The sequence below is a fragment of the Nipponia nippon genome, unplaced genomic scaffold (assembly GCF_047370975.1).
Source record: "Nipponia nippon isolate SJK-2023a ecotype South Korea unplaced genomic scaffold, ASM4737097v1 scaffold_3, whole genome shotgun sequence".
Classification (NCBI taxonomy): domain Eukaryota; kingdom Metazoa; phylum Chordata; class Aves; order Pelecaniformes; family Threskiornithidae; genus Nipponia; species Nipponia nippon.
In genome coordinates this window covers 58,630,687-58,655,749 of record NW_028262347.1, presented here as the reverse complement: position 1 = coordinate 58,655,749, position 25,063 = coordinate 58,630,687, and the positions used below count along the sequence as shown (strand labels likewise).

At 47.9% G+C, this 25,063-nt stretch overlaps 1 protein-coding gene across 2 annotated transcripts in view; it reads right to left on the bottom strand.

Annotated features, from left to right (window-relative positions):
• Positions 1–450: 450 nt before the first annotated feature.
• CACNG2 (calcium voltage-gated channel auxiliary subunit gamma 2) overlaps positions 451–25,063 on the bottom strand; it is a 51,885-nt gene continuing 27,272 nt past the window's right edge. Inside the window, exons 3-5 of one of the 2 annotated variants that reach the window (XM_009475162.2) lie at positions 5,355–5,438; positions 1,513–1,653; positions 451–1,040 (exon numbers count right to left, since the gene is read on the bottom strand). In XM_009475162.2, the coding sequence (XP_009473437.1) occupies positions 505–1,040; positions 1,513–1,653; positions 5,355–5,438 (761 nt within the window). In that variant the 3' untranslated portion in view covers positions 451–504. The remainder of the gene's footprint in view (positions 1,041–1,512; positions 1,654–5,354; positions 5,439–25,063) is intronic. The other variant, XM_009475160.2, reaches the window with a different exon arrangement.

Here is a 25,063-nt window from a genome sequence, read left to right as displayed (position 1 = left end):
TTTGTTATTTCTTGGTTCCCTTTTATTTTTTTTTTTAAGTCTGTTTTTATTAAATGTTAAAATAATGGTACATGGGAAATCATGCATTTTCTTTTAAATTTATTTCTATTTTTTAAATCTCTTTCTCTCAGTTTTAAAGTTTTTCTTTTTTTTCTTTTTTCTTTTTCCTTTTTTTTAAAGAATTTTTTTCACTGTTGTCTCTTTCCTTGCATTTCCTTTTCGTTTGTTTGTCTGTTTTTTTGTTCGCTCGCTTGTTTGTCTGCGTATCTGCTTGTTCGTTGGTTGTTTTTTTGTTGTTGTTTTTTTTGTTTGTTTTTGTTGTTTTTTTGTGGATTTTTTTTTTTTTTTTTGCGTTGGGAAGGTCCCCACCCCCCCAAGGGGCGCTTCCACCTCCTCCTTCCCACCCCCCTCCTGCCCCCTGCCCCCTTCCACCCTCCCCACCCCGCAGCCCACCCCATCTCCTCCTGCCCGCTCCTGCCCCATTTTCAGCTCCTGGCGACGGCTTCATACCGGGGTGGTCCGGCGGTTGGCTGTGTTGGTGTGGATAGAGTCCTTGTTCTCTTTCTGGATACAGTTGTGAACCTGGAGGAAACTGTTATCCCTGTCGGAGTTGTAGGTGGCGGTAGGGGTGGTGGTTGCCTTCAGTGGGTCCCTGGTCAGGGTGTACATCGAGATCTCTGTTGATGGGAGGGTGTTGAACCCTTTGATCCCGACAGGAGAGGCATCCCTGGAGTGTGAAGGCTCAGTGGAGCGGGAGCTGGAGCGGCTGCGTCTCTGATAGCGGTACCGGTAGCTGGGGATGCGGGTGATGGCGGAGGACTGGAGGTAGTCCGTGGCACGAGCGTTGGCACGCAGCTGTTTGTGCCGGTCTATGAACATGTGGACGGCCAGCACTCCCACCATCTCGGCTATAATGAAGGACAGGGCCCCGAAGTAGAAGGACCAGCCATAGGAGTAGCTGTTCTTCTTGGAGTCGCTCTTGGAGGGGTCTCCAGCGTTGGCTGATATGTATACGATGATGCCAATTATATTACTCAGACCTACCAGCCGGCCAGCAGGGGAGAGAGAGGGAGATGTCAGGAAGGCTGAGTGTGGCGACGGGTGCGTGAGGTTAAGCCTCTGCCCCCTGGAGGCAGGGATGGGAGGGCCCTCAGCCACCCATCCCCTCCCGGTGGGCAGCTTTCCTTGGGAAACCCAAGCAAGACCCTCCTTGTGTGCCTGCCACACTCCCAGCTGGTGCCTGAGAGATGCCAGACGTAGGGAAATCCTCTCCCTCCAGCAGCTCCCAGGCAGCAGGAAAGCCCCTGCCTGCAGGGCGCTGCTGCCTGTCTCTGCAAGGCGAGCAGGTGGGGCAGAGAGGCATCCTTGGGAGGCTGCTTTCACCCTGAATAAGGCTCATTGGGTCTGGGAGACACAGGCACTCCCACCTAGGCAACCGTGCCCCTGCAGGATGCCCTGGCTGGGCAGCCCCTCCACCCCTCAGAGCCCAGCAGGCTCTGTGCATCCCTTTACCTGCAGACACGAAGAAGATGCCGGCACTAAGGATGATGTTGTGTCGGGTTTTGTAGAACTCGCTGGCTGCAATGCAGAGTCCACCCATGAAAAGCAGAATCACACTCAGGATCGGGAAAATACTAGAGGCTCTAACAGCCCCTGTGGAGGAGAGAGGGAGAAGGGCAGAAAGAACAGCGCAGGTGTGAGAGAGAGGAAAAAGGGGCACAGAAACAGCGCCGGGGCGAGGGGATGGGGGGACGTGAGCACATTTTGTGGGTGGGGGCAAAGAGGAGAGACGGAGGGCAATGTGCAGGAGGGAAGTAATTCAAGGAGGGATAAAGGCGGCGGGGGACGGAGGGGAGAGAGAAACAAAGTGCGTCAGAAAAAGAAAGCGGTCCCAAGCAGCTCTCCCACACCCTGGCTGCTGACGCTGCCATGAAGCCGGTGGCCTGGCACGGGGAGGCAGAGGGGGCTGTGGGGTCAGTAGCTGAGCTGGAAGCCTGCCTGTGCTGCCTGTCCCCCCTCACGCTGTCTTTTCCTCCAGTTTAGGGGGGGCTGTGGGCTGGAGGGGGAGCCCTGGCACCATCCGGCTTCTCCTCCTGCAGGATGCTGCTGTTTGAGCCTGCTCTTCAAAGAGCAGCAACCCAAATGCTTCCCGCGGAGCTGCTCAGTCTCAAATCCTCCCAAAAGGGCACGAGCATCTCAAGGACAGATTTTTTACGGCTGGGAAGGAGCTCCTGGTGCCGTGCACTGCTCCGCGCTTGCAGTGAGCACTGAGAAACGAAAATCCCAGCCCTGTGTGCTGAAACGCTGGACTTATCCTAGTGATTAAATGACTGGGCTCCTTCCAGAGGGCAGTGATGGCTTTGGATGTGCCAGCTCCCACACACGCACGCTCTCCATCGGTCAATATGGGAAGAGCTCAGCCAGCAGAGGGCAATGGCATAGATGCACGTATATGCTCATACGCACATACAAAATATACCCCAAAGCTTCTGGTGGGACTGTCTCGTTTTCACACAGTGAAAGGCCAGGACTGTGTATACACACACCCGCGTACACATGCACACACGCACATACTGCTCGTGGGCTGTTCTGTGGGTACCAACGGTCTGCCTGAGTTTGTGTTGCCAATATTCATATTTTTTAACTCGGAAGCCCTTCCCTCCTCCCTTCCCAAGAGAAAATAAGCTGTTAAAGTGTGAAATGAAGCCTTGCTTGATAAAGAAAGGTATCAGACAGGCGGGTGCAATTCTGCTGGTGGAGCAAAGATCTGGAAGGGGAAATGAAAGCTAATCCCACCTTGCCTGCAAGAATGAACCCTACCGAAACAAGCGCAGGACTTTTTCCTAAGCGAGCAGAGACCATGCTTCAAAGACCCTGTTGGCATCAGGATCCTACCAGGCACAAGCAATTGGCTCTTTGAGGGGGGCCCTAGCCCACATGGGGAATGCAAAAGGCAGGGAGAAACCTCTCTTGCTTGCTTTCCAGTTCTGCCTGGCTGTGTTTCAGGGAACAGGATAGTGCTAATAACCATCTTCATAGCTTCTGGAAAGCAAGGCGGGATTTGACAATGCAAAGCTTAAATGGCAGTAAGCAAACATCAAGCAGATATCCGCTGTTCAGAGGGTTTCTAGAGGGATGCTTGGTCAGTCCCACAGCCTGGCCCTGACCACATCAGTTTTATCTGGGTCTTAATGCTGAAATTCACGTCTGTTGGGAGAACACGAAGTTGCTGGCTGACACAGGGAGCTGCGGGCGTTATGTGATGGGGGAGGACAGCAGCCTCGCTCAGCCCCTGCTTTCTGCCCCTCAGGAGGACCATGCCAGCAAGAGAGGGGCAGAATCTCACCCAGTCTTCCTGGGTCCAGACTCTTTGGTCTAAAGAGAAGGGGACTCATGATGGTGTTTGGATGCTCCCTCATATCATGTCTGCTCTCTAAGTCGAGTGTTTGCTAGCAAAGAAATGCAGGGATGCTTCTGCTTCCTTTCTGACAATAGGCGTTTGATTTCAAAAAGCCTAAGACACCTTATGGTTCTGACAGCTGGCAGAAATGAAGTCTAAGCCCTTCTAGCCAGGCCATGGGCACTGCCCCACAATCGTCCTGGTCCCCTGAATGAGGGAATTGCCTAGTCTGATACTAGTAAACAACTTCCTCGCTGATCTTGCCAGTACTGCCAGGCATTGCCCATGCACAGCGCCCAGGACGCTGGTTTGGCAAAAGTCCTGGGAAGAAGCTGTTCAGTGGGATCCATCTCCAGTCAGGTCTAATCCAGCAGAAATCCCACTTCCCTCAGGAATGACCCAAGTAGTCCTTTACTGACTTGCCAAATCCCTCTTTGAACCTAGTTCTTTCTTAAAAAGGGTTCTACCCTGGGGACACCGTCAGGTTCTGACATTGGGCCAGTTTTTGTCTTCAGATCTTGTTCCCTCTGAGGGAACAGACCCATCCTTCTTGAGATGTTTGCCCCCTTCCCCCAACTCTTCTTTCTGAAGTGCAGTTGATGCTGCAAGCAGCTTCCTTGCTCCTAAATAACTCTGCAAGAGCTGGTTTGCCCTCAGAGGCAGCCTGCACAGTCACTGTGCCAAACCAGATCAAACCCCAGTCTTCAGCTCTGCTGTTCAGGGGCCATGCAGTGATTAAGAAACCAATGCTGCAGAAAGGCATCTGAAAGAGGCAACCTCCCTGGGTTATTTACAATTTACAGTGGATGAAGAACTGTTTGAGAAACCAAGAGGAAGCAGCATAAGATCCGCCTCTTTTCACATACAAATGAGCCGCACAGAGCCTAAATTATCTCTCTCATCCCTGCCGCAGGGCTGGGTCTCCACATCTGGCTTGGAGCACGCCCAGATGACACGAGCTATTCTGAAAGACTCCCAGCCTTTGGGGCCCTCTGATGCTTAACCTTGGGAGGTCAAAATCTCCCATCTCAGATTTCTAAAGGGAGAAGATCTCTCCTTGTGATGTCAAAAGGCATTGGGCTTGTGGAGGGAGCGCAGGATAGCAAGGTAGGGACCTAAGAGGAGGAGTGATCCCTGTTCAGCTGCACTACAGGAAGAGCAATCTCCTGCTTCTGGGGCAGGTGGAAATGCTGACTTGTGATCAGGGAGGGCAACACGTGATGTGGATCTGCCCTTCTCGCCAGGCTGCCTTCCCTGTCCCCATGCGCAAAGCGGTGTGAGCTTTGCCCGCATGTCCCAGGCTGGACTTGGAGCTCAGCTTAGGTTTCCTAAAGAAGACGCAGTATGCCTGGGATACCGCACCTCTCCCAGGGGCCCTGGGTGAGCACCAGGTCTTTTCTTCAAAGGGGTACATCTGTCCTTATTCCTGCTTCCCATTCCCATCATTAAAATTGCTAAAAGCAGCAAAGATCAAATTTGCAGCCTCTGTAGGCAGGTGGTGTTTGCGGAAAGGTGAAGATGGAAATAGGTGCTCCTCGGACACAATCCAGCTAATTTCTTAAATCTGATGCAACTGGCATATCAGGTAAGGAAATATAAACTTCCTCTGCTTTAGGAGGACACACACACACTCACACTGCCCCAGCTAGCCTGGTCCTGACCTTATGCCCACTCAGCAGCTCTCCAATGGACTTGAATGAAGACTGTGGATTTATATCGTAATTAATTGCCTTTGATAAAAAATGCCACTGGTTGTTACTATGAGTTTGAAACTTCCACTGTCTCATGGGCAGAGCCCCAGGGAGGTGAGAGTAGAGACATTTTTGGGGGGTGGTGAGGCTCTGGGGTCACCTCCACAGGTCCCAGCATCGCCACCACCCTACCTTCAGAAAGCAAAAGGCACCCGACGCTAGCGCCAACGAGCCGTTGCAAGGAGAAGAGCCTGAAGACTTACGGAGGAAATATTCTGCTGTATCGGCTTCATAATCTGCATCCTCAGGGAAGTGATCGATTTGCTTACACAGACCTTTAAAATTCCCTAGGGAACAAGAGAAAAAAAGAACAAATGAGAACACCAAAACCTACCTCACAGGAACAGCTGCCCTGTGCGTCGCCCTTTGCGCCTGCCCTGCCTTCCTCCCAGGCAGCGTGCTCGCTCGTGTATGGATGCCCATTAAATGCCCAGGTACCCTCCTCACACACACTTGCACGTGTATCTCCCTCTTATTTGCACAGGAACATGGAATTCGCCATCTGGATCCAGCCTGATGCCAACCTAGCCCAGTGCCCCTCGCTCAACGGTGAAGAGCACCAGAGGCTTTGGCCGGCAGGTATGACTCCTGTTGCAGATGGACAGGAGAGTGCTGCCTGCCTCTGAGGGAGGTGGGATGGGAAGAGGAGCCAGAGACTGGGTCACGCTGCGAAGCACGAGGATCAGGATCCCTTCCCTCAGCATCGACCGGCATAACTGTGGGTGTTTGTGTTTCACCTGGCATGGCCTCGGTGGATCCCAGCAGTGCTGTGTACGGCAGGGTGATCAGGTTTGGGTGGAAAAGCATTTGTTTCTCTCAGCTGTGAATTTGCTGCCTATTCATTTCATGGGCAGGATACATCCCGTTGTTCTGGTGTGGTACAAGAAGAACAAAAGCTCTTAATCTACTTTCTCTGTATGACTGCTTGTTTTTGCAAACCTTTATCAATCAGGCCTCCTCCTGTGTCCTCTCACAGACTAATGCTGCAAGAAGCTTGGTGCAAGCGTGTCTATGTAGCTCAGCAGAAAAACACCCTTTGCACTGTGGAAGCAAAATCTTCCACCATTAAGTGAGGGAAGCTGGGCTGGTCACCCTCAGTTTCGTCAGGCTGATTTACATACGGGGCCTTCTGCTAGCTTTAGTCATGGGGCACCCTTTTTTACACACTTCACGACCAGCAAAGCCATCCCAGCAGGAGGCCAGTGACATCTTCCCAGTCTTTTGTCATCTGGGATGTCTACCAGGCTCTTATTTTCATCATTCATGTCTCTCTCCTCTTGAAATCAGGAATACCACTCCAGAGAGGTAATCCTCAAGCCACATCATCATCATGACCACTGATTGACCAGTATCTCAAAGGATCAGGTTGTTCATGCTTGTATAGGGGTGACCATGTGAAAGGCAATTTCATTATACCTCCTGGGATTCCCCCAAACCTTTTCTCCCACCTTCCCTTACATTGCCCTCTGTACTGTTGCACTGGCTCGCCATTAACACAGAACTGATGGACATAATCTGTCCAGAAAGGAGGACTGCAGTGTCCACACGAGGTGCATAGATAGGCATGGCAAAGGATTCCCCCTGAGTTTCTTCTCGAGGCCAAGCCTTGCTGGAGCAAGGTTTGGGATGCTTTGGGAGGCAGTGCTGAGCAAATAGCTGTAGAAGGCAGGTAGATGGGTTCCTCTAGGTCACCCCCCAAGCTCGGCTCCTGCATCCAGTTGGCTTGTGTCTGATGCTTCTGAGATACCTATCACCTTTAACTACTAGTTCAAAAAGCTTCCATTAAGAGGCTAGAGACAGCAGAGAGGAGTGTGTGTGCATGTAAGAGATAAGTAATAGGAGAAGAAAGTAGGAACAAAGCCTCTCCATATACCTCTGAAGTGTAATTCCCACATTGAAACTGTAGGTTGTGAAAAGAGGTTATTAATCACCCATCCTCAATCCAGTTACCTGGTTCAAGAAGCGTTTGCTTCTCCGCCATGGATCTTCTGGAAGGAAAGCTTCATAGCCAAGCAAATTCCCTTGCCATACTCCCACCCTGCTACTCGCCCGTTTAAATACCTGTGAGGAAGGCAGATACAGCATGAAGGGGGTCCTTCCCCTTGCTTGCCCCTGACTGCCTGGGGCCATCTGCCTGCGGCAGATGAGCAGCTGATCACCCTGGTCCTTTGGCTGTGGTCACTGCTGTACAGTGCACGTGAACACTGCCTCTCTCCGAGGCACTGGGGAAGTCTCCAGCCTCAGATTTCAGCTCCTTGCCCAGCAGATCCTGAACGCCGAGTGCCTCCTGCCCGTACACACTGAAGGAGCGGGCAGAGCCTGCATGTACCTCCCAGGTGAGACTCCCAGCACACAGCCAGAGCCCCCAGTTGGAATCAGCCAAGGAGGGAAAAGGCACTGCATTTGGAAACCCCCTCACTCTGTGCCATCCTTTCCCTGCTTCCTCTCTTCTCCCTCTCCCCCACTCTGTTTCTTGATGTGTTTGAGCCTGATTAATTCCTATGTGAAGAATCAAGCTGCTTAGGAAAGATGCTGCATCTTGTGCAAGGTGTCTTTTATATGGACTTGTGTGGGATAGCTAGTTAGAGGTTAGGCAGGGGGAGGGGACATGCAGGCTCTTTGAAAATCTCCTCCTGGTGCTGAGTGTCCAAAAGGCCTTGCTGGTCTGGCTCAGCAGGGTGCTTGGCCATTGGGGTGTCCAGCCTTGGCTTGCTTAAAATGCCATGGCATTGAGGAGCTGCCCTTCACCGCAGGCTGATATGCTGCGCCAGGCTGATCCCCCTCCCTGGCTCAACCCTGCCAGGGTTCGTGAGGGCAGGGTGGGCAGCACTGGTCCCACTTTAGCCCCTGCTTTGCCTGTGCTCAGCACAGAGTGCTGTGACTCTGGGTGCTGACTATTCGCCTGTGCTACTACACCCTCTCCTCCAATGCCTCCTAGCTCCTCTGGGCAATAGATGGGGAAAGGATGCAGAATTTAGGTCATTAATGCGCTAATTGGGAATAAAGAGAACAAGATTCAGTTTTTGCTGTGCCACAGGCATGCTGTTAAAACAACTGCTCTCTGCCTTAAAGTCCCACCCTGTAAAATGGGGGTGACAGCACTCCTCTGCCTCGTGCCGTACGGGGACGTGTTAAAGAGGGCATGGTGTGGGTGCGCTGGTGCCAGCGGCTGTGCAAGCACACGGAGTAGGTGAGTGACGGGTGGTGGCGGTTCAGAAATCCGCTCGGTGCAGGGAAGGCCTCGATGTCACTTCTTGTGCCAAGGTCACTCAGCAATTCTCTGACGGACATCTGTGGCCTGCTGAGATGGTGCAGCAGCCTCCTTGGCACCTGTGCTGGTGGAAGTGCCGCGGCCACACGCGGGGAGGGGGATGGAGCAGCTCGGCAGCACTGCCGAGGTCTGACACAACAGCCTTTTCCCGTGCTGCACGTGCGGTTTGCAGAGCTAGGGAGGGAAGAGCCATGCGCCACCCTGTAGTTGATACTCCTGAATGCCTGAGCAAGAGCAAATGATTATTTGGGAGGGCGTGTAGGGTCTGAGAGCCCCTCAAAGAAGTAAGAGCAATGTCTCCTCTGTACTTGTGTCCCTTTGCCCTTCTCATTCTTCCCGACTTGAGCCATTTCATGCTGCGAACCCTGAAACAGGCAGGTGTTGAGCTCTCTGGCTTCTCCTGCGCACACATCTCTGAGAAACTTAAGCCACACGCTTCCACCTCCTCCCTGCAGATCTCCCAGCGCAGTTTGGGCTCTCCCCTCATCCTCTTTCTCGTGCTCACCCACCAGATCTGTCTCCTGTTTCTCAGTCTCTCTCGTTCATCGCAGCCACCTCCCTCTCCCTGGCATATTGGTGTGGGCATCTTTCAAGCAGCCTGCTTTGGGATGTGCAGGCTGCAAAGGAGGCAGGGAGGAGATCTGACTTGTCTCAGGACAGAAAGGCTGGGTCTGCCCAGGTCCATGGAAAATCACAGAGCAGTCCCCACATTCCCTGGATATTGCTGGGAGTCCTTAGAGGAGATCCCCACCGTTTGCTTGTTGCCTGCCCAAGCTTTGGAAAATGCAGCCTGGAGGAGCTAGGACTGGTGCAAGAGGCACTCCCCAGTGCCTGGACTGGGACAAAAGTTGCCCAGCTGGGGCATTAAGAACAGAGACAACCTGCCATACTGCCAAGAAGGACTGAATGTCTAAGATGCATGAAAACCAACGTTAACTGTGCGTTCAGCCCTCAAAGAGACCTCCTCCAATGCGGCCGGGTCATCGTTTGGGTACATGCTGTCTATCCAGGACAGCTGGCAGCTGTCTGCTCTGCTGCAGTGAGAGTCAGACCAAGTTACCCCTGATGAGAACCTGGCTCGGTATTGTTGGTGATACGGTTTATTTTTGTGCTGCTTTGTGCAGCCCTGTCTCTTTCAGAAGTCTCGCTTGCCTGCAGAGTGCAATCCATCGCAAAATAGTAAGTTCCAAAGAATGAAAAGCTACTCCCTTCCTTGCAGGGTAGGAACACTTTTAAATGGTCAGGACTGTACATCTGAAAACTGGGAGCCAGAGGCAGAGGAAAAGACGTCCAAAAGGAGAGAAGCAGACAAAGAGGGACGAGAACAGAAAGACCTGTTTTCCCAGAGTGATTTGTGATATTTCCATTTATGGAAAAAAGCAATCCACTGAAAGCTTTCCTTCAGCCTCACTCTCTAATTTAGCAGAGGTTTTGGCATGATGGCTTCTAGAGAAATAAATAAAGGGGGCTGGATATAGCTGTTGTCTCTAAAAGCTCAGAAAGACGGCTTGGTGTTGGCCAAGGATTCAGTACTTCTTTCCACCACACGCTCCCTGTATCATTTTAGGCAAGTCACTCAACCCCCCTCTTCTTTCACTCAAAATGGGAATAACGGTATTTCCCTGCCTCAAGGAAATAGCCTGAGGATATTTATATTAAAAATATGAAAGTGATCAGACACTGGATCTTTTGGGCCAGATAATTCTCCCTACCTTCCAGTTCAAATGTAACATGCTCATTTTTGATGTGACCTTCTCCCAGATAAACGCGAAGGCTGCACACACGTGAAAGCTCTCCCAAATTCACACTTGTGATTACTGCTCCAGAAGTAATCTTCGTTGCAGATTAAACTAATATTTGCTATCTACCCATGAAAGAGATGCGAGAAACAGCGCACAAAGGGCGGGTAGTCAGACACAAACACAAACATTTCTTTCTGCTCCAGGACCCTGTTTCTGAGTGGAGTCTGTTTGGTACCAGGTGGTGAAGTGGGGCACAGAGCCAGCCTCTGGGCTGGGAAGACAAATTCCACAGCTACGTGGCAAACTGTTGGCCTGTCTTTCTTAGACATATTGGCAAAGCGCTTCCAAACCAGGAGAGGAGGTCTGCCGTCCCTGTCAAAAAATGACACTAGTGACACTGAGTTGTTAATGCCCAACCTGACATGACTTCAAGAGAAAGGAGTGAGGTTTCATGAAGTGCCAAGGGAAGCACAGGGAAAGCCCTTCGAAGGCATTTTGATTGCTCTCCACCCTTCCAAGAATGAAGCATTCGAGAGCACTCATCGTTTTGGGGGATTTGGAGCTGATGAAAAGCACAGTGGCAGGGAGCACAGGCTGCTCACGGGCATCTGCTTTTACCCACCTGTGCTGATGTGCCCAAAAGAAAGGCTGGCTTTTCAAAAGGCCTCCTTATCCCTCTTGGGGAATGTCTCCATAGATAGCACCTTACAAAAATTAGGCCATCTTTTCACGTGCCTCAGTACACATTTAAAGGCCTTGGTTACAGGGTGCAGGGTTATACGAGCAAACGTAGCCACTGTGCCGCAAGGGATGGTCATTCTGGGGCTTGAGCAGGTGCTGCTCCAACAGCTCTGACCCTGCACAGCGGCAGCGGACACTGTGCTAGTGGTGATACCTTTTGACTCAGGTAGGTAATTTTAAGACCAAAGAGTCCACAGCTCCCCTTAGGGACAGAGGAACTTTCCACTACAAGGTGAAGCTCAGTGGGGCAGCAAATGGGGTCTGCAGAGGGTGAGCCTGGGACAATAGCAGAGATCCCACGGGAACAAAGGACCATCAGAAATTTCACCACCTTCCTATCCAAATGCAACGCGCCTGCTATGATGTGGTCTTCTCCAACATAAACATGCAGCAGTGCATATGTTAAAAACCCAAACAAAACCCTAGCAACATAACCAGTATGTTGCATACATAATTCTCTCCCTGGGGAGAGGATAAAAGAACAAACCACATGTGACTGATATCAAGCCCCATCACTTAATGTGCCACTGGAAATCATTCAGATATTGTGGTGAAGAAGCCTGTAAAAGAACTGATGCAAAATAGAAATTGATCTTATAGTTATGAAAGAATATCCCCCCTGCCTACAAGGTACCAGCTCTCCTCACCTTATTATTAATAATCATGTTTATTACAGCTGTTGCCAAGGATCAGATGATAAAGGGAGTTTACTGCAGTAAAAATGGTACAAACACTGCCTTACAGACCATTGCTGCCTTGACGAGCACGAAGGAAGGGGTATATCACAGTGCATTAGCAGTGACCAAAGCTACAGCAGTAAAATGGCTTGATAATACCAATTCTGGGGAGATGAGTTTAGTCAGGAGATGGTTAATAAACAGAAAAAGAAATGCAGACATAGATGGGCAGGGGAGAAAAAAGTGGGAGAAGCCAGTATGGGGTAGCACTGAGGAGGAGACGACGAGGTGGAAGGACAGGTAGAGTGAATGGCCACTGAGCACTGGGGAAAGAAGGCTCCCGTTCTGCCTTTTTCAGCTCTTACTCCTCGCTTGCTCTCTGCAGCCCTCCCTGACACTCACCCGGTGAAAAAGAGAGGGCTAATGACAGAAGAAGACACCGCGTGCGCCGCTGGAGGTGGCCTGCGTCCCCCCCATAAAGCCTTGACAGCGTGGGAGTGCGGAAGTGCCCCATAGCGTCCCGGCGTTACCCTCCCGGCCCCCCTGCAGCGCTCCGCTGGCCTGGCGCTGCGGCTGTGGCAGTGGCGAACAGGGATCGCGCTTCATTACGGCCGGACCCTGCGCCTGCTCTCAGCCTTGAATCGCTTTGCATTTTTCCTTGGAGGTGGCAGCCTCCTCGCCTTCCCACCCTGCTCCGTAACGCTGCTGCGTGCTGCTAAGTAGCGGATAGACTCTGCCTTACAGCTGGCTATAGCTATTCCTTGTTCGTGGGTGGAGATGCAGTGGTAGCAAAACCTATTATTAAAATTATATCAAGATTTCAATTTATAAACACCCTCATTTTACAGGGTTGTAACTTCCAAAATATCCTCTCTGTGGCTTGACATTTCCCATGCTTTGTCATGGGCAGAGAGTGAGATTGGCTGGGAAAACTGGGCAAAGGCTCTTGAATGCGTTTTGGTGCAAGCACAAATCCAGCACATTTGAGCTTTATAAGCTGAAACATTGCGGGTGGCTGATTTTCAGGGACTGCTAGACATCTGTCCAAGTTACAAATGAAAAACCTCAACACAGCAATAATAAAAATCATTCAAAAAATCCTTTTTGCATACATCCAGTACAAACATCTCCCCCGGTAAACAATTTCCTCTGTTTTCTAGACTTTGCCAGAATCAAACCTGAGCTGAATTTCTTCTGAAAATAGTACAAAACACAAACATGTATTAGGCTCATCTAAATAATCTAAAGCTGTGGGTAACTTTGCTGCTCCTAATGTTGTATTTCTCACATTTCCCTGCTGTATTGGCATTCTAGAATTGAAAACAGTTCTATATATACATATGTAACAAATGCATGTTATGATTTCATATGTATGTCAATGAAATGATTTGGTTTTTCTAATTGATATTTTCCTGTGTGATTCAGTGAATGTGTAAAGCATTGGCAATATCTCTGATTCCTCAGGAGAGAGGTTAGAAACTATTTCTACAGTTGTTAGAGTGACTGGTGTCACTCTAGGTAGGAAAAACATATGAACTTTCTGGCGTACGAGCCCTGTTGCAGAGTTTTCAAGGTATTGTCAGCTGAGTCAGTAAAAGCTATTGCATTTGCCTTGCAAGAAGAGGCAGGAATGGCCTTTAAATGAGTGGGGAACCAGAAAAAGAATTGAGAAAAGGGTTTGTAAATAGTTGTGCTCAGATGTTGTAGCATGATGTTGCATTTTAAACTCCAGGACCGGAGCTTAAGTGCCGGAGCTGCTGGGGTGGAGGATGGAAAAGTGAAGGCAGAAGGTGATCAGGACATGGAGAGAAGTCCAAGCAAAACAGAAAGGGCAAGTGAAAGAAATCAACATATTACAGAGGATTTAAAAAAAAAATCTGTCAATTTGTAGCAAGAACATTTGTGTGTGTGTATAATGAGTCAAATGTGACACTACAACTGTGAGCCGAGTGACAGGAAGGGTGATGCAATTATCTGCAGTGAGAGAGTAATGATGTGCATAAGGTGTGGGAGGAGAGGAGATGCTCCATAGCTACCACAGGCAATCCCAATCCACGGCTGCACATCCAGATGTCAGAGGAAGGGAGATACTAATGTAAGCCTGGAGGGAAAGGGGTGGATGGGATGAAGGGAGTATTTAAGAGCTGTTACTTCTTTTTTCTCCCCCCCCCCGTCACGGCAACAATATTGTAACTAGGACAGGTTTTGCATATAAGGTTACAACATCAAACTCTCAGAAATCAGAGCATGTAAACAACATCCTAGCCAGATGAGGACATAAGGACTGCACCATCTCCAACTTGAACTCAAAGACCCAGAGCTCAGCTGGGTTAGTCTCTCCCCAGAAGTGTGCAGAGGAAATCCATGGGCCAGAACATTTGTAATTCAGCTCATCCTATCGGGTTGCATTTTTGTCCTCAGATATAACTGTGTTGCTGATCTGTGAGCGTGCATCAGAGGACAGAGCCAGGCTCACCTTGTACAGTAGGTCATGTTTTGGGTCAGTGGTGAGACTATAACTCTAGGGGTGATTGGAAGTTACCGTGCACAGGCATGGATTTACCAGACAAGAAAAGAGGGAAAACCAGCCCTCCTTACACAGTGAAAAGTAGCCTGTGCAGCCTGGGACACAGCCACGACCTGTACAGTGCCTTGGTTCAGATGCAGGCTGAGCCCCTACCCCAGCAGGAACTTGGACTTGGCTATTGCCAAACTCCAAATCTTGAATCTTGCAATTGTAATGCTGTGTTCACAAGGCTTTTTGAATGTAATTTCCTTAGTCATTTTTAAATTACGAAGGAGGAGAAAAAGCAATTCAAATCTTTCACCTCCAACTCCACACTGCATTTGTCTCTGACATATCGAGCTGGATCTATAGGGAGACGCTGTCCTCAGTTAAACTGGTGTAAATCTAGTGTGACTCTGAGCTGCTCCTTCAGCAGATATGGTCACAACCAAGAGAGGAATTAGGCTCACAGCTGGTAATTAGCTTATGAAGTATGTGGTGTGCTTTAGGGTCCTTCAGGTTGCAAAGTGCTAAAAATTATTATTAGTTATTAATAATAAAAATACCCGAGAGCCCCAGGGAAATAATCCAAAGAATGGAGCAAGTCAATGACAGAGGCAGCTTTCAATCCATCCTCCCTCTTCTGCGCTACTTAAGCTTTCCTCCCCCTTCCCCTCTAAGGCTCAGACACATGGAGGAAGGGAGAGACCCCCATCACACGTGTTTAGCAATTTGGCAGTCTCAGCAAGTCTCCTGTGTTCTCCCACACAATATCATCAGCCTGCAGTAGGAATTGTCAAATCTGTAACATAACTGACAGACAGCAGTAGAAATTTTGGGGAATAGCAGGGCATGGGAATTCCTCAGCTTGCTTCCCATGGGAAAACTGCAACCCTGCCCCAGTGGATCTCAGGGCCTTTCTTCATCTTGTTGCCCTCCTTGCCCCTAGGAAAAGGACTGGGCAGGTAGGCACCACTTGCTTTCTTTAATGATCTCTGGGTGAGAATTGAGGGTCTGGCTGTGGCTGCCTGAGTTGGGGTGAGTGGCTCCACTGGGGATGCACAACCTGTTTTGGCTATTCCAGCCCAGCAGAAGAGTGTGAAGTTTATTTTAGGTGAGGAAATAGAACAAGGGAAGGGATGGGTTTTCTCTAGCACTTTTTGTACCCCAGGGAACCCAAAGCCCTTCATGCAACACTGAGAAAGATCCCCCAGCACGGTGGCTCCGCAGACGAGCATGGCAGCCATTACACGCTCACTGAGCTCGCACACACTTGCCCTCGGAGAGTGAGGCAGCTTTACCCAGTCAGGGACTATTGGTTATCCCTTCCTCTGTTCAGGAAACACGCTGGGATTTTTGCTGTCCCTTCAGGCAGCCCACCAGAGATGGCCAGGAGGGAACTCAGCATAGGATTTCCTTGGCAGAAAGCCCTGCTGACTGCAGCGCTTTGGGTTGAGCTGCAACGTGCAGGGCCATGCACTCGTGGAGTTTTTTTGCCCTGTGCCCTTTATGCCCTGAAATGCACCACCTACAATCAGAAAATGAAACCCCCGAGGAAGAGGTCAGGACTTTCTAATTTTGCATTTTCCTCTAGCAGTCCCTAAGTCTCACCCTGAAGCACTGGTGTTCCAGGAGAAGCCCAACCCAGAGCAGCTCCCCAGCCAGGCCAGGGCTACCCAGCGCGGTGCTCTGGGGAGCACCCTGGGATGAGGGGAACATGAGTGTGCTGAACCTCTTTAGGATGCTCATCCCCGGTAAATCCACTCCTGACCTGGACCTCACTCACAAAATGATCCAAAGCCTCCCAAATGCTCCTAAAGCAATAAAGAATAAGAAACTGGAGGGAAGACAGGGCAGGAAGAGTGCAGGGATGACCTGATGTACAGCAAGTCCCTTCTTACAGACAGCTGGGGAGGAAGCCACTGGTGTCCCCAGCTATCCCAGAAAGGGGAGCTCCCTGCCTTGGCAATGTCCCCAGGGTGGGGACAGCCTCCATTGCAGCCCCTTCCCAAACAGCCTGAATGCTGAATCCAAACGTGGCTTAATATTGCGTTTCCCAGCTATGCTGGGATTCGGAATTTGAAGAGTTGCGTGGGTTGTTTGTATGGGTCCCAAACAATTTTAGGCTTATACTTCCCTGGGATTATTTTGGTGCAATTGCTGGCAGGGCAAATGCCCGGAGTAACAACCAAACTGGTCTGTGAAAGCTGTAGGAAAGCAGTGCCCTCTGTGCTAAAAGAGCCAAGACACAGCGTTTGCTTTGTTACACACGAAACAAACATCATGCTTATTTTTGACTTGGGTCGCTGGAGTTCAGAAAGTGTTGGTAAGCGCAGTCTATATTCCACAGGGCTGAACAGGGGAGCTGGCCCGTGTAAGTCTGATCAAACTGCGTTAGCACAGCTATGCTGTGGCTCTCAATGTCTCCAGACGAGCTGCTGCTGTTCCAACTTGCTACTTTACTCATAATCCACATCAAACATTGGGTGTTAAAGTAGATATTGCACAGATTTCATTTTAGGTCCCTTTTTATGCAGCTGAGCAAAAAACAAATGCCAAGCCTTGCGAGTGGTGTTAGCTTTTAGAGGCTGCTATTAGAACATTAGTAATTTTATTATTGTTATTTCCTCTGGGTTGCAGGTACCCCAGTGATTTACAAGGAAACAAAGTGACTTGGCCCTCTCCTGAAGCGCTTACAACAAAAGTTAGACTTAAGCACAGCACTGGGCTTATTTAACAAGCAAACAGTGCCAGCAGGGTGTTTGGAGGAGGGAGGTTTATAGCAGCACAGGATCATGAGACATTTACGGTTCTGTGCGTGTGTGTATCCTGTTAGTTTATGCTGGCTTTTAAAAAAGAAAACCGTGGAAGGCAGAAGTGTGCTAGATTTAGGGACAATGCCTGCAAGAAAGGTGAGCAGAGGTCAGCGAGGGAAAGATGATTTGGGAAGGGGAGGTTGAAGGGGAGGCTGCGAAGGAGGAGTGTGAAACTACCTGTGGCACAGCCAGAGAAGGCATACGGGGGAGCAGGTACTGCTGCTCAGTCATAATAGCCGCTTTGAAGCTCGACTGCAAGCCGTGCTGCTGCACCAATATTTTTTCATCCATTGAGCACGCTAATTTATTACAGAAGAGTCTGTAGGTGTGAGCTGTGTGCTAGGGCTAATCTCTGAAGCATTTTCAGCTACTCTACACATAACATTACTCTTGCGTCCTGGGGAGGAGGCTATTCATAATGGGATAAAATTTACTCACAACACTAGACTAGGGAATATTATTTCTAATGTGATCTGATCCAGTTACACTCAGTTAGAAACCTGAAAGGCCGTTTCAGGGTTTTGAATCATGTCCAAGCCAGGTACCAAGCCACCTTCTGTAGCCGGGATTGGATTACCTGGAGACATGCCCATCAGAGCTTCTTACCCCAAACCGTGTCTCCCCACCTACCCCACACGTGGAGTAATGTAAGTCTCAGAACTTAAACTTCCCTGCTTTAAAGTCTGTAAAACAAGAACTTGTCTCCTAAAGACTGCCAAAACCCAAACTCCTTCCAGATTTGCCCACTTTTCCTTGGAAAAAATTACCAGTTCTCCACTGGAATCACCGGTCTGAAATTCCAGCCCCTTCCTCAGTTACTAATTTATTGCTATAGCTACAGCAGTCTGTGAAGCAACAACAAATGTTGTGCTGCACCTTAGATCTTAACCTCATTATCTTACCTTCAAACTGGAGTTGCCAGTCAGGAAATGTGCCAAGATCAAAGAACGGCAGCATTTCAGTCTCACTGTGTGCTTGTCTCTCCATGAGTAAACCCCTTTTTTTTGCCCATGCTACGCCACTGCTGAAAGTCTTTCTCTCTTGAAGTTGGTCAGAGTTTTTCAATGAAAATTTCTCAGAGGGATACAGAGACTTTGACCTGATCACCTGAATCCCAGATGAATAAGGTGAATACCTGAACTATTGGCTTATTGACAATTTCAGTGCATCTAACTCATGGTTTTGGTCTAAAACTTTTTTATTTTATTTATTTTTTCCTTTTTTATTAGGAAAAACTTCTTCACTGAGAGGGTGGTCAAGCATTAGAACAGGCTGCCCAGGGAAGTGGTTGAGTCTCCATCCCTGGAGGTATTTAAAGAACGGATAGACACGGTGCTTGAAGACATGGTATAGATGAACTTGGCAGTGATAGGTTGACAGCTGGACTTGATGATCTTAAGGGTCTTTTCCAACCTTAACAATTCTATGGTTCTATAAAAAAAAGCCTTTAAAAGCCATCTTTGTCCCACCCCAGTGTAGAACAGGAAGCTTTATAATTTCAGGGTTCTGTGGGACAGGAAAATAGTTCTGCATGTTTTTGCAGCCTGGTTTCTGCATTCACCTGACCATGTCAGCTACCATGCACCTTACTTAGAATATGGTTGCAGCTTCTCTTTTGGGTCCTGCTGGGACAGCTGTGGCTGCTGAAGGCACAGCTGGCCGTCTGTTCCTTGGGGACTGCTTGTCCACTTAACTCTACCCACAGTTGCCACATCCCAGTCTATCCGTCTGTTTCTTCAAAACCGAACTCTGAGATACATTGTGCACCAAGACCTTGTCCTCTTGGCCTTCTTGATCAGCACAGCCTTGGAAGGCTGTGGCCTTGGTTTTGCCAAGTTAACATTCGAGTCATGTCAACCTCAAACATGAAATTCCGTCTATGCATTAGTCTCTGGTCCAAACTGTCTCGCCTGGAGCCACTTTTAGTGAACACCAAAATGAGTTTTGGCCAAGCTAGAACCAAAACCACGCGGGTTTTCCTCTCACTTCCCCTGTGACCTGACATAACAAATGCATTGTGTAAATGCCTCTTCAGGGCTGCCCTCCATTCCTACTGAAGGGCTCCTCTTTTCCTGTGGTGCACTTCACAGTGTGCTGCAGAGCAGAGGTGGTTAATACATCAGAGCAAGAATGAATGACTTTGCCTAACCACTGGGATCCTGTAACAACCCCGGCACTTGGAGATTCCCCTGTGGGGGGGAGAAGAGAGAGCATTTCTTGACTAGCTGGAAGCCCTGAGTACAGAGTACCTGTGGAGACTGGCAGGGAAAGCAAGCGAGCTGGGACTGGATGCCTTCCAAGCATCAGAGCAAAACTGAGTCTCTCAGTGGAGGATGCTAAATTTTGACAACGGGAAAGAAACAGATAGACAAAGGGTGAGTGGGAGGGGAAAGCCTTTTCCTGCTAATGCTGTCTGCTCATAGCGTTAAGCATTATTATGTATTTCAACATGCCATCATGTGTACATGGTGTTTTACTGGCAGCTAAAAAGGCAGAATCTTGCCCCCAGGATTTCACAGTACAAAGACCCCAACCTTTGGGGCACCAGCAAGTGAGGATGCTCAGCTCTTCAGAAGAGGCTCTCAGCAGCCGTTAGGCAGCAACTATGAGGCCTGGATCCTGCTTCTGGTGAGATCAGCAGGAAAACAGTGAGGACAAGGTTAGGTCTGAGATGTGCAGGCTGGAATGAGGGAAGGAAGTGCCTGAGAAAGGTCACAAGCTGAGCAATGGCATGTTCATGTCTTGTTTGCTCCTGGCTTTGGCTGGGTATCTCTGAATCATTCCTTATTCTAAAGATGTAATATAGTAAACAAAGTTAATAGTCAGAAGAGGCAAAGCTTGCCAAGGGCGTAGGAGAAGTGGAAGTCATTAACGCAGGAAGACTAGCTGCAGTAAATGAGTCCTGAGGGCAGGCACAAGGGAGGTGAATAAGGTTGTGCGGTGAATGGAGGGGAGAAGGCAGCAGGAGAGAAGGAGCAGAGTCATTGCTGCAGGGAGATGGAGGGGGGCCGGGGAGGGGGAGATGTGCTGAGTGAGCCCCGAGCAGGGTGGGAGAGGAAGGAGGGAGCAAGCTCTGACAGAGCCACGTGAGACCTTGAAGATGAAATGAGGAACTGAACTTCGATGTAGAAGGAGACTGGAAGTCGGCACGGGGATTGGAGGAGAGAGTGACACAAGTGGAACAGCAGGTAAGGAAAAGATAATACAGCTGCTGCACGCTGGGTGTTTTAGTGTGAGTATCAAGCCTCCCCTATAGTCCTGCTGGGCCTCCCTGGCTCTGAGAATTGAGTGGGTTTGTGCTTTCGTGATCTGGTCTAAATAGCCTGGTAAAGCATTTTCTCTATATTGCTTTTGCCTAATCAATCAGCCACACATCAGGAGTGTTAATTTGTAAGGGGAGGCAGTCGCAGGGAGGGGGCTGTCTATGAGCAGTGGGATGGGTGCCGTCACAGCAGCAGAACAACATGACACCCAGGGGCTGAGGATCTTTGATCCTGGCCCACAGGTTGCAGGGTGCAAAGCATTTCTACAGAGAGGAAAGCAGTGGGATCACCTCCAACCTCAGGACCTCCCGAAAAGGCAACGAAGGGGATAATCCTAGCAGTAGAGCATTTCTCACACTCTGCAGGTTCCCAAGGAGAGCAATACCGCTGTCTCTGTTGCTTGTTGCAGCTTCCCTAGATCATGTCCTACCAAGGGTAGCTCCTGCAGGACAGAACTGCCAGCACAAGCAAGAAACATTCCTGTTCCTGGGGCACCTCCCGGGAGAAGCCCCATCTCCTCTCTCTGAAACTCTGAGTAGATCCTATGTCTTTGTTTTTTTTTTTTAAACAGATCATCTCTCCTTTCACTACTGAAGCAATTTTCTGCATGTGAATTTCTTCTATTTTCTTACCTTCTGTGATCTTTCAGACTTCTTACAGTCTTTGCTTTATTACTCCAGCTGTGGCAACTCTTTCTTCATGCTTTCATTCCTTCCTCTTTCTTCTCCACCTTTCCCAACTATTGGCATGCAGTTTCTCACCTTCAGCTTCCTGATCTCTGGGACTCTGTCCTAATGAGCCCAATTTTTCCCTCCCTACCCAGTGCTGCTGCGTGTAATTTGCACCAATCCCTGTTGTGTCTTCATCTCAGGATTGCACTAAACCTTTGATTCCCTTCAAGCATTCTCCCCACATGCTTTTTAGTGCTCATCTGCAGTTTGACTGGCTCCCTCCTTTCCTCTCTCAGTCCATTATGGCAATACCTGCAGTGCTGTGTTAGTCTCCATTTCTGTCCAACACCGTCTGCATTAAAAACCAAAACCAAAACAAATCCATCGCTTCAAGATCTTCTTCAGGATACTTTGTCCAGTCTCTGCTTTTCAATCATTTGGGTTATACTTTCAGAAACAACAGGAGACTTAGGGCAGTTTATTATGGATAGTCTTGTTCCTAATTCTTCTTCATTTCTCAAGCTGCTATTAGCCCTTTCTCCCTGTTTCTCTGACACTGGTATTTTTCCCAGCACACCCATGTTGTTCTCACCTCCTAGCCCTTTTCCAGACAAGTACAATATACTTTTTTCATCTTTCAATCACAGATTGCCCTGATTTATCTCACTTAGACTTAACACCCCCCTTTCCTGAGCCTTTCTCATGCCTCTCCTCCTACTCTCTTTGCAGCCCTGGAAACATCTGACATAATTCAGTCACTCAGGAAAACAACTACTTCTCTTGACCTTGGTACCTCTCATCATTTAGGCCTATCGCCTTACTCCGGCTTTTTACTTTACTCCTGGTTCCAGTAATTCCTTAGCTTCTGGTACTCTGCGCAGCTCTTTGAAAATAAGCCATTATCTGCTCTGTCCTCAGGCTCCTCCATCGACACTGCCGTTCCATTTAACAAGCACCCAGAGCCTTCTTATTCTTCATAGAGCGCTTAGGAGAGTCACTCCCTCTTATCTCTCCTACATGACTGTCCTCATCCATTTTTGCTGTAGGTTCACGCAGACCGTAGTGCAAAAATCTAATGATCTCCTTTCTGCTAATGATGCCTGGTCCCATTTCTTTTTTACCTTGTGGCAGCCTTGTGAAATGGTTGCCCACTCCATCCGTTTTGGGGTATTCATTGCGATGAAGGTACTCTGGTTTCTTAGCAACTGCTCAACTTTCAAGCAGTTCTTCGGACAGGGATGCCTCTTCTGTGCTGGGATCCCTTCTCCAGGTATAAATGATCCTTTAAATCTATTTCTAATAAAAATTATAATCATGCTTAACATTCATACTGCTTTTCACCTGTAGAACTCAAAGCATTTTGCAAAATTAGTAAGCATCGTTTTCTCCATTGTAGAGGCGGAAAAGCTGAGTCACAGAGATATTAGGGCCAATATTTTCATGTGTTCATTCATTTTATGCATCTTCATTTCTGGGAACCCAGTCTGAAATAACTTAACCTAATTGCTTTGCCATAGGACTTGAAAGGGAGCAGTAGGTCTTCAGCACCTTTGAACAATACAGAATAGAACAGTAGGTGCAAACTATCTCAGATGAAGCACTGAGAAATGAGTACCTATGAAAATGTAGTTGTATACCATCTGATCGAGACCACACAAAGCTCAGTTACTTCTGGCATCAGAGCCAGAGACCTCCATTCACAAGGATACTGCTGCTTCGGGGTCTTCTTTCTGCCTTAAGTGGAGGAGAGATGTGATGGTGCAAAGCATCAGGGTATTTTAGAAGCTTCAGAATAAATCTTCAGTTCATACTGTGACATATCCATGCCTACTCAGTCATTTTTTTCTGTGAGGAATGGAGAAAACAACCCTTCCCTAGAAGGACTAGTCGTCTAGCAGCTAGGCTTAATATTGAAATGGTGGAAACTGGTTCAAAATCCTTGTTCTCATCCCGCAAAGACTTCAGCCTGGATTTCCTGTATTCTAGATGAGGTAATTAATGATTTGGCTCTTCTGATTGCCTCTTCTCTTTCTCTCCTTCTGACTAGCGATCCCATCTCAGATCTAAGCAACCTTTTCTGCTGAGACAAGAAAGTACGTTCCTGCAGAGTGTCAGCTTCAACAAACTGACATTCACAGACAAAAAAATGTGTTTCAGTAAAAAATTCCTGTGAGCTCTACCAGCCACTTTAATGTCAATAGTACTGAAATACATATACCTTTTATAACTGCACTAGCTCTTCCCTGCTTACCTGCAGCCTCTCTTGCCTAAGAAAGCTTCTGGATTTGTATCAGCTTTTCTCAGTTAACTCCTTCACATGTAGAATAGTTTCTCTTAATCTAAAATGCTTCAAATCATCCATATTTCTTTCCTGTCTCTCTTGTCCCTCTTTGAAACCCATTCTGCATATGGTAAGTATAACCTGGGCATTTTTGTGAATTTTTAACTCATCATCTCTACCTAGGTATTTCACAACAGCAAATGTACCAGTCAGAATGTCTACAGCATGATCTAACCTTTGAAATGTTCTTACTCAGGGCTCTTCCAAATTTGTGTGTACAACTAAACACAACTGGTATTACACCTTTGCCTTTTCATCTCAAACTCTTGGTTTCCCATTTGTTTTGAGGCAAATTTTCAAATTCCTCTCCTTTATTTTCCAAGCTGATTTGCTCCAGTCTGTGCCATTACATTTCTCTGCTAGCGCCAGCTTCCTTAGTGTACCACAGCTCCAGCTGTTGACACATCTTTTTCCAATACTGCTTCCTTGGCCTGGACTAATGTTTCTGTCTCTCTGCTTTTGGGACTCTCTCTTTTTTCCCCTCTGTCTCAATTTCAATTGATCTCAGATTTGTTTTCAATTGTTTTTTAAAACTTCAGTCTTGTATTTTTCCACTGTGAACCCAGGCCAGTCTGCACTCTTCTAGCACACAGTACCAATGTTACAAAAGATGGGACTGAAAAGCAATGTAAAAGTACAATTCCATGCATGATCAACAGAAAGCCCTTCTCTCTTTTGAAGAGCCTGGGAGACATCCACTCCCTCAAAACTATTAACCCACAATCCCATCTGTTTTCAAATAGTTCTTGGAGGAAAATAATAATTTCCCTTAATTTGTTTGTTGATTGACATTTTTTGACAACACAAGGGCAATTCAACCTCTGATTTGTTTGCTAATCCATTTCTGCCAGCATTGCTTTAAGCATATGAGATGTGAAATTCTGTTCTTTTCTGACTGGACACATATACTAAATGACTTTTATCCTATGCCATCAACTGGAAATGGAAATGTTTTAGTTTCCATTGCCCCCCCCCAAAAGGAAGAATATATAAAAAATATGCCCAGAAAAACAGATACTTTTGCAGCTCTTCTCATTGTGTGTAAGTTCTAAGTTTCCCTCAGACAAAAATTTCCAGTAACAATTTGGTAGTGGCTTTAACTCATTAATAGTAGTATTTCATCAGAGTGAATACTTTTTGATTATAGATTCAACATTTGCTTTTTACAAATATGTTTACTTAAGTGTTGCTGTTTAAGTGAAAATCCATGCCAGTAAATGTGTTGTTGGAACAGTCACAGAAGGCAGACAAATGGAGTGGGAACACAATTGAAGCAAATTTGTTTAAAGTAAACTGAATGATCACACACAAATATTTTACATGATATTTACTAAAACCTATTTCCTTGCCCATCTGATAACCACCACAAAATTTTTGCAAAGTAAGATACAACATCCTGACAACAGGCCCATCAGAGTGTAACCTGTTCCTTCAAATGGTAGGAGTTAACCAACAGTGGGAGATGTAGCATGCTGAGTTTTCATTAAAAGGGTAGTCCTAGAGGTTAGTCTAAAATTCAGGTCACATACGCTTTTCACTCCAAATGCACGTATATGCTCAGTCCTGGTTTGACTGCAACTGCAGAATCCCTCCTTGATGAAATAAGCCATTTAACAAAGAAAATGTGACTGGAGAATCAATACTTAAGGATAATGATAGGTAGAGGGTATGAATTGCTACCTTCTCCTGGTGGAAATATATCAGCTTTCTCAATTACTGGTCTGTCTGGCTATGTTTCTTTTCTTGGCTGCTCCAGGAATACTACTGTTGTAGCAGAGGGTAGTCTTACAGGTGCTATTAGGAGCACCACATCACTATTCTGTTTATTGGGCAGCAAGGGACAAGTGCGGGGGAGTCCAGCAATAGTTAAGATAGTTTAAGTTG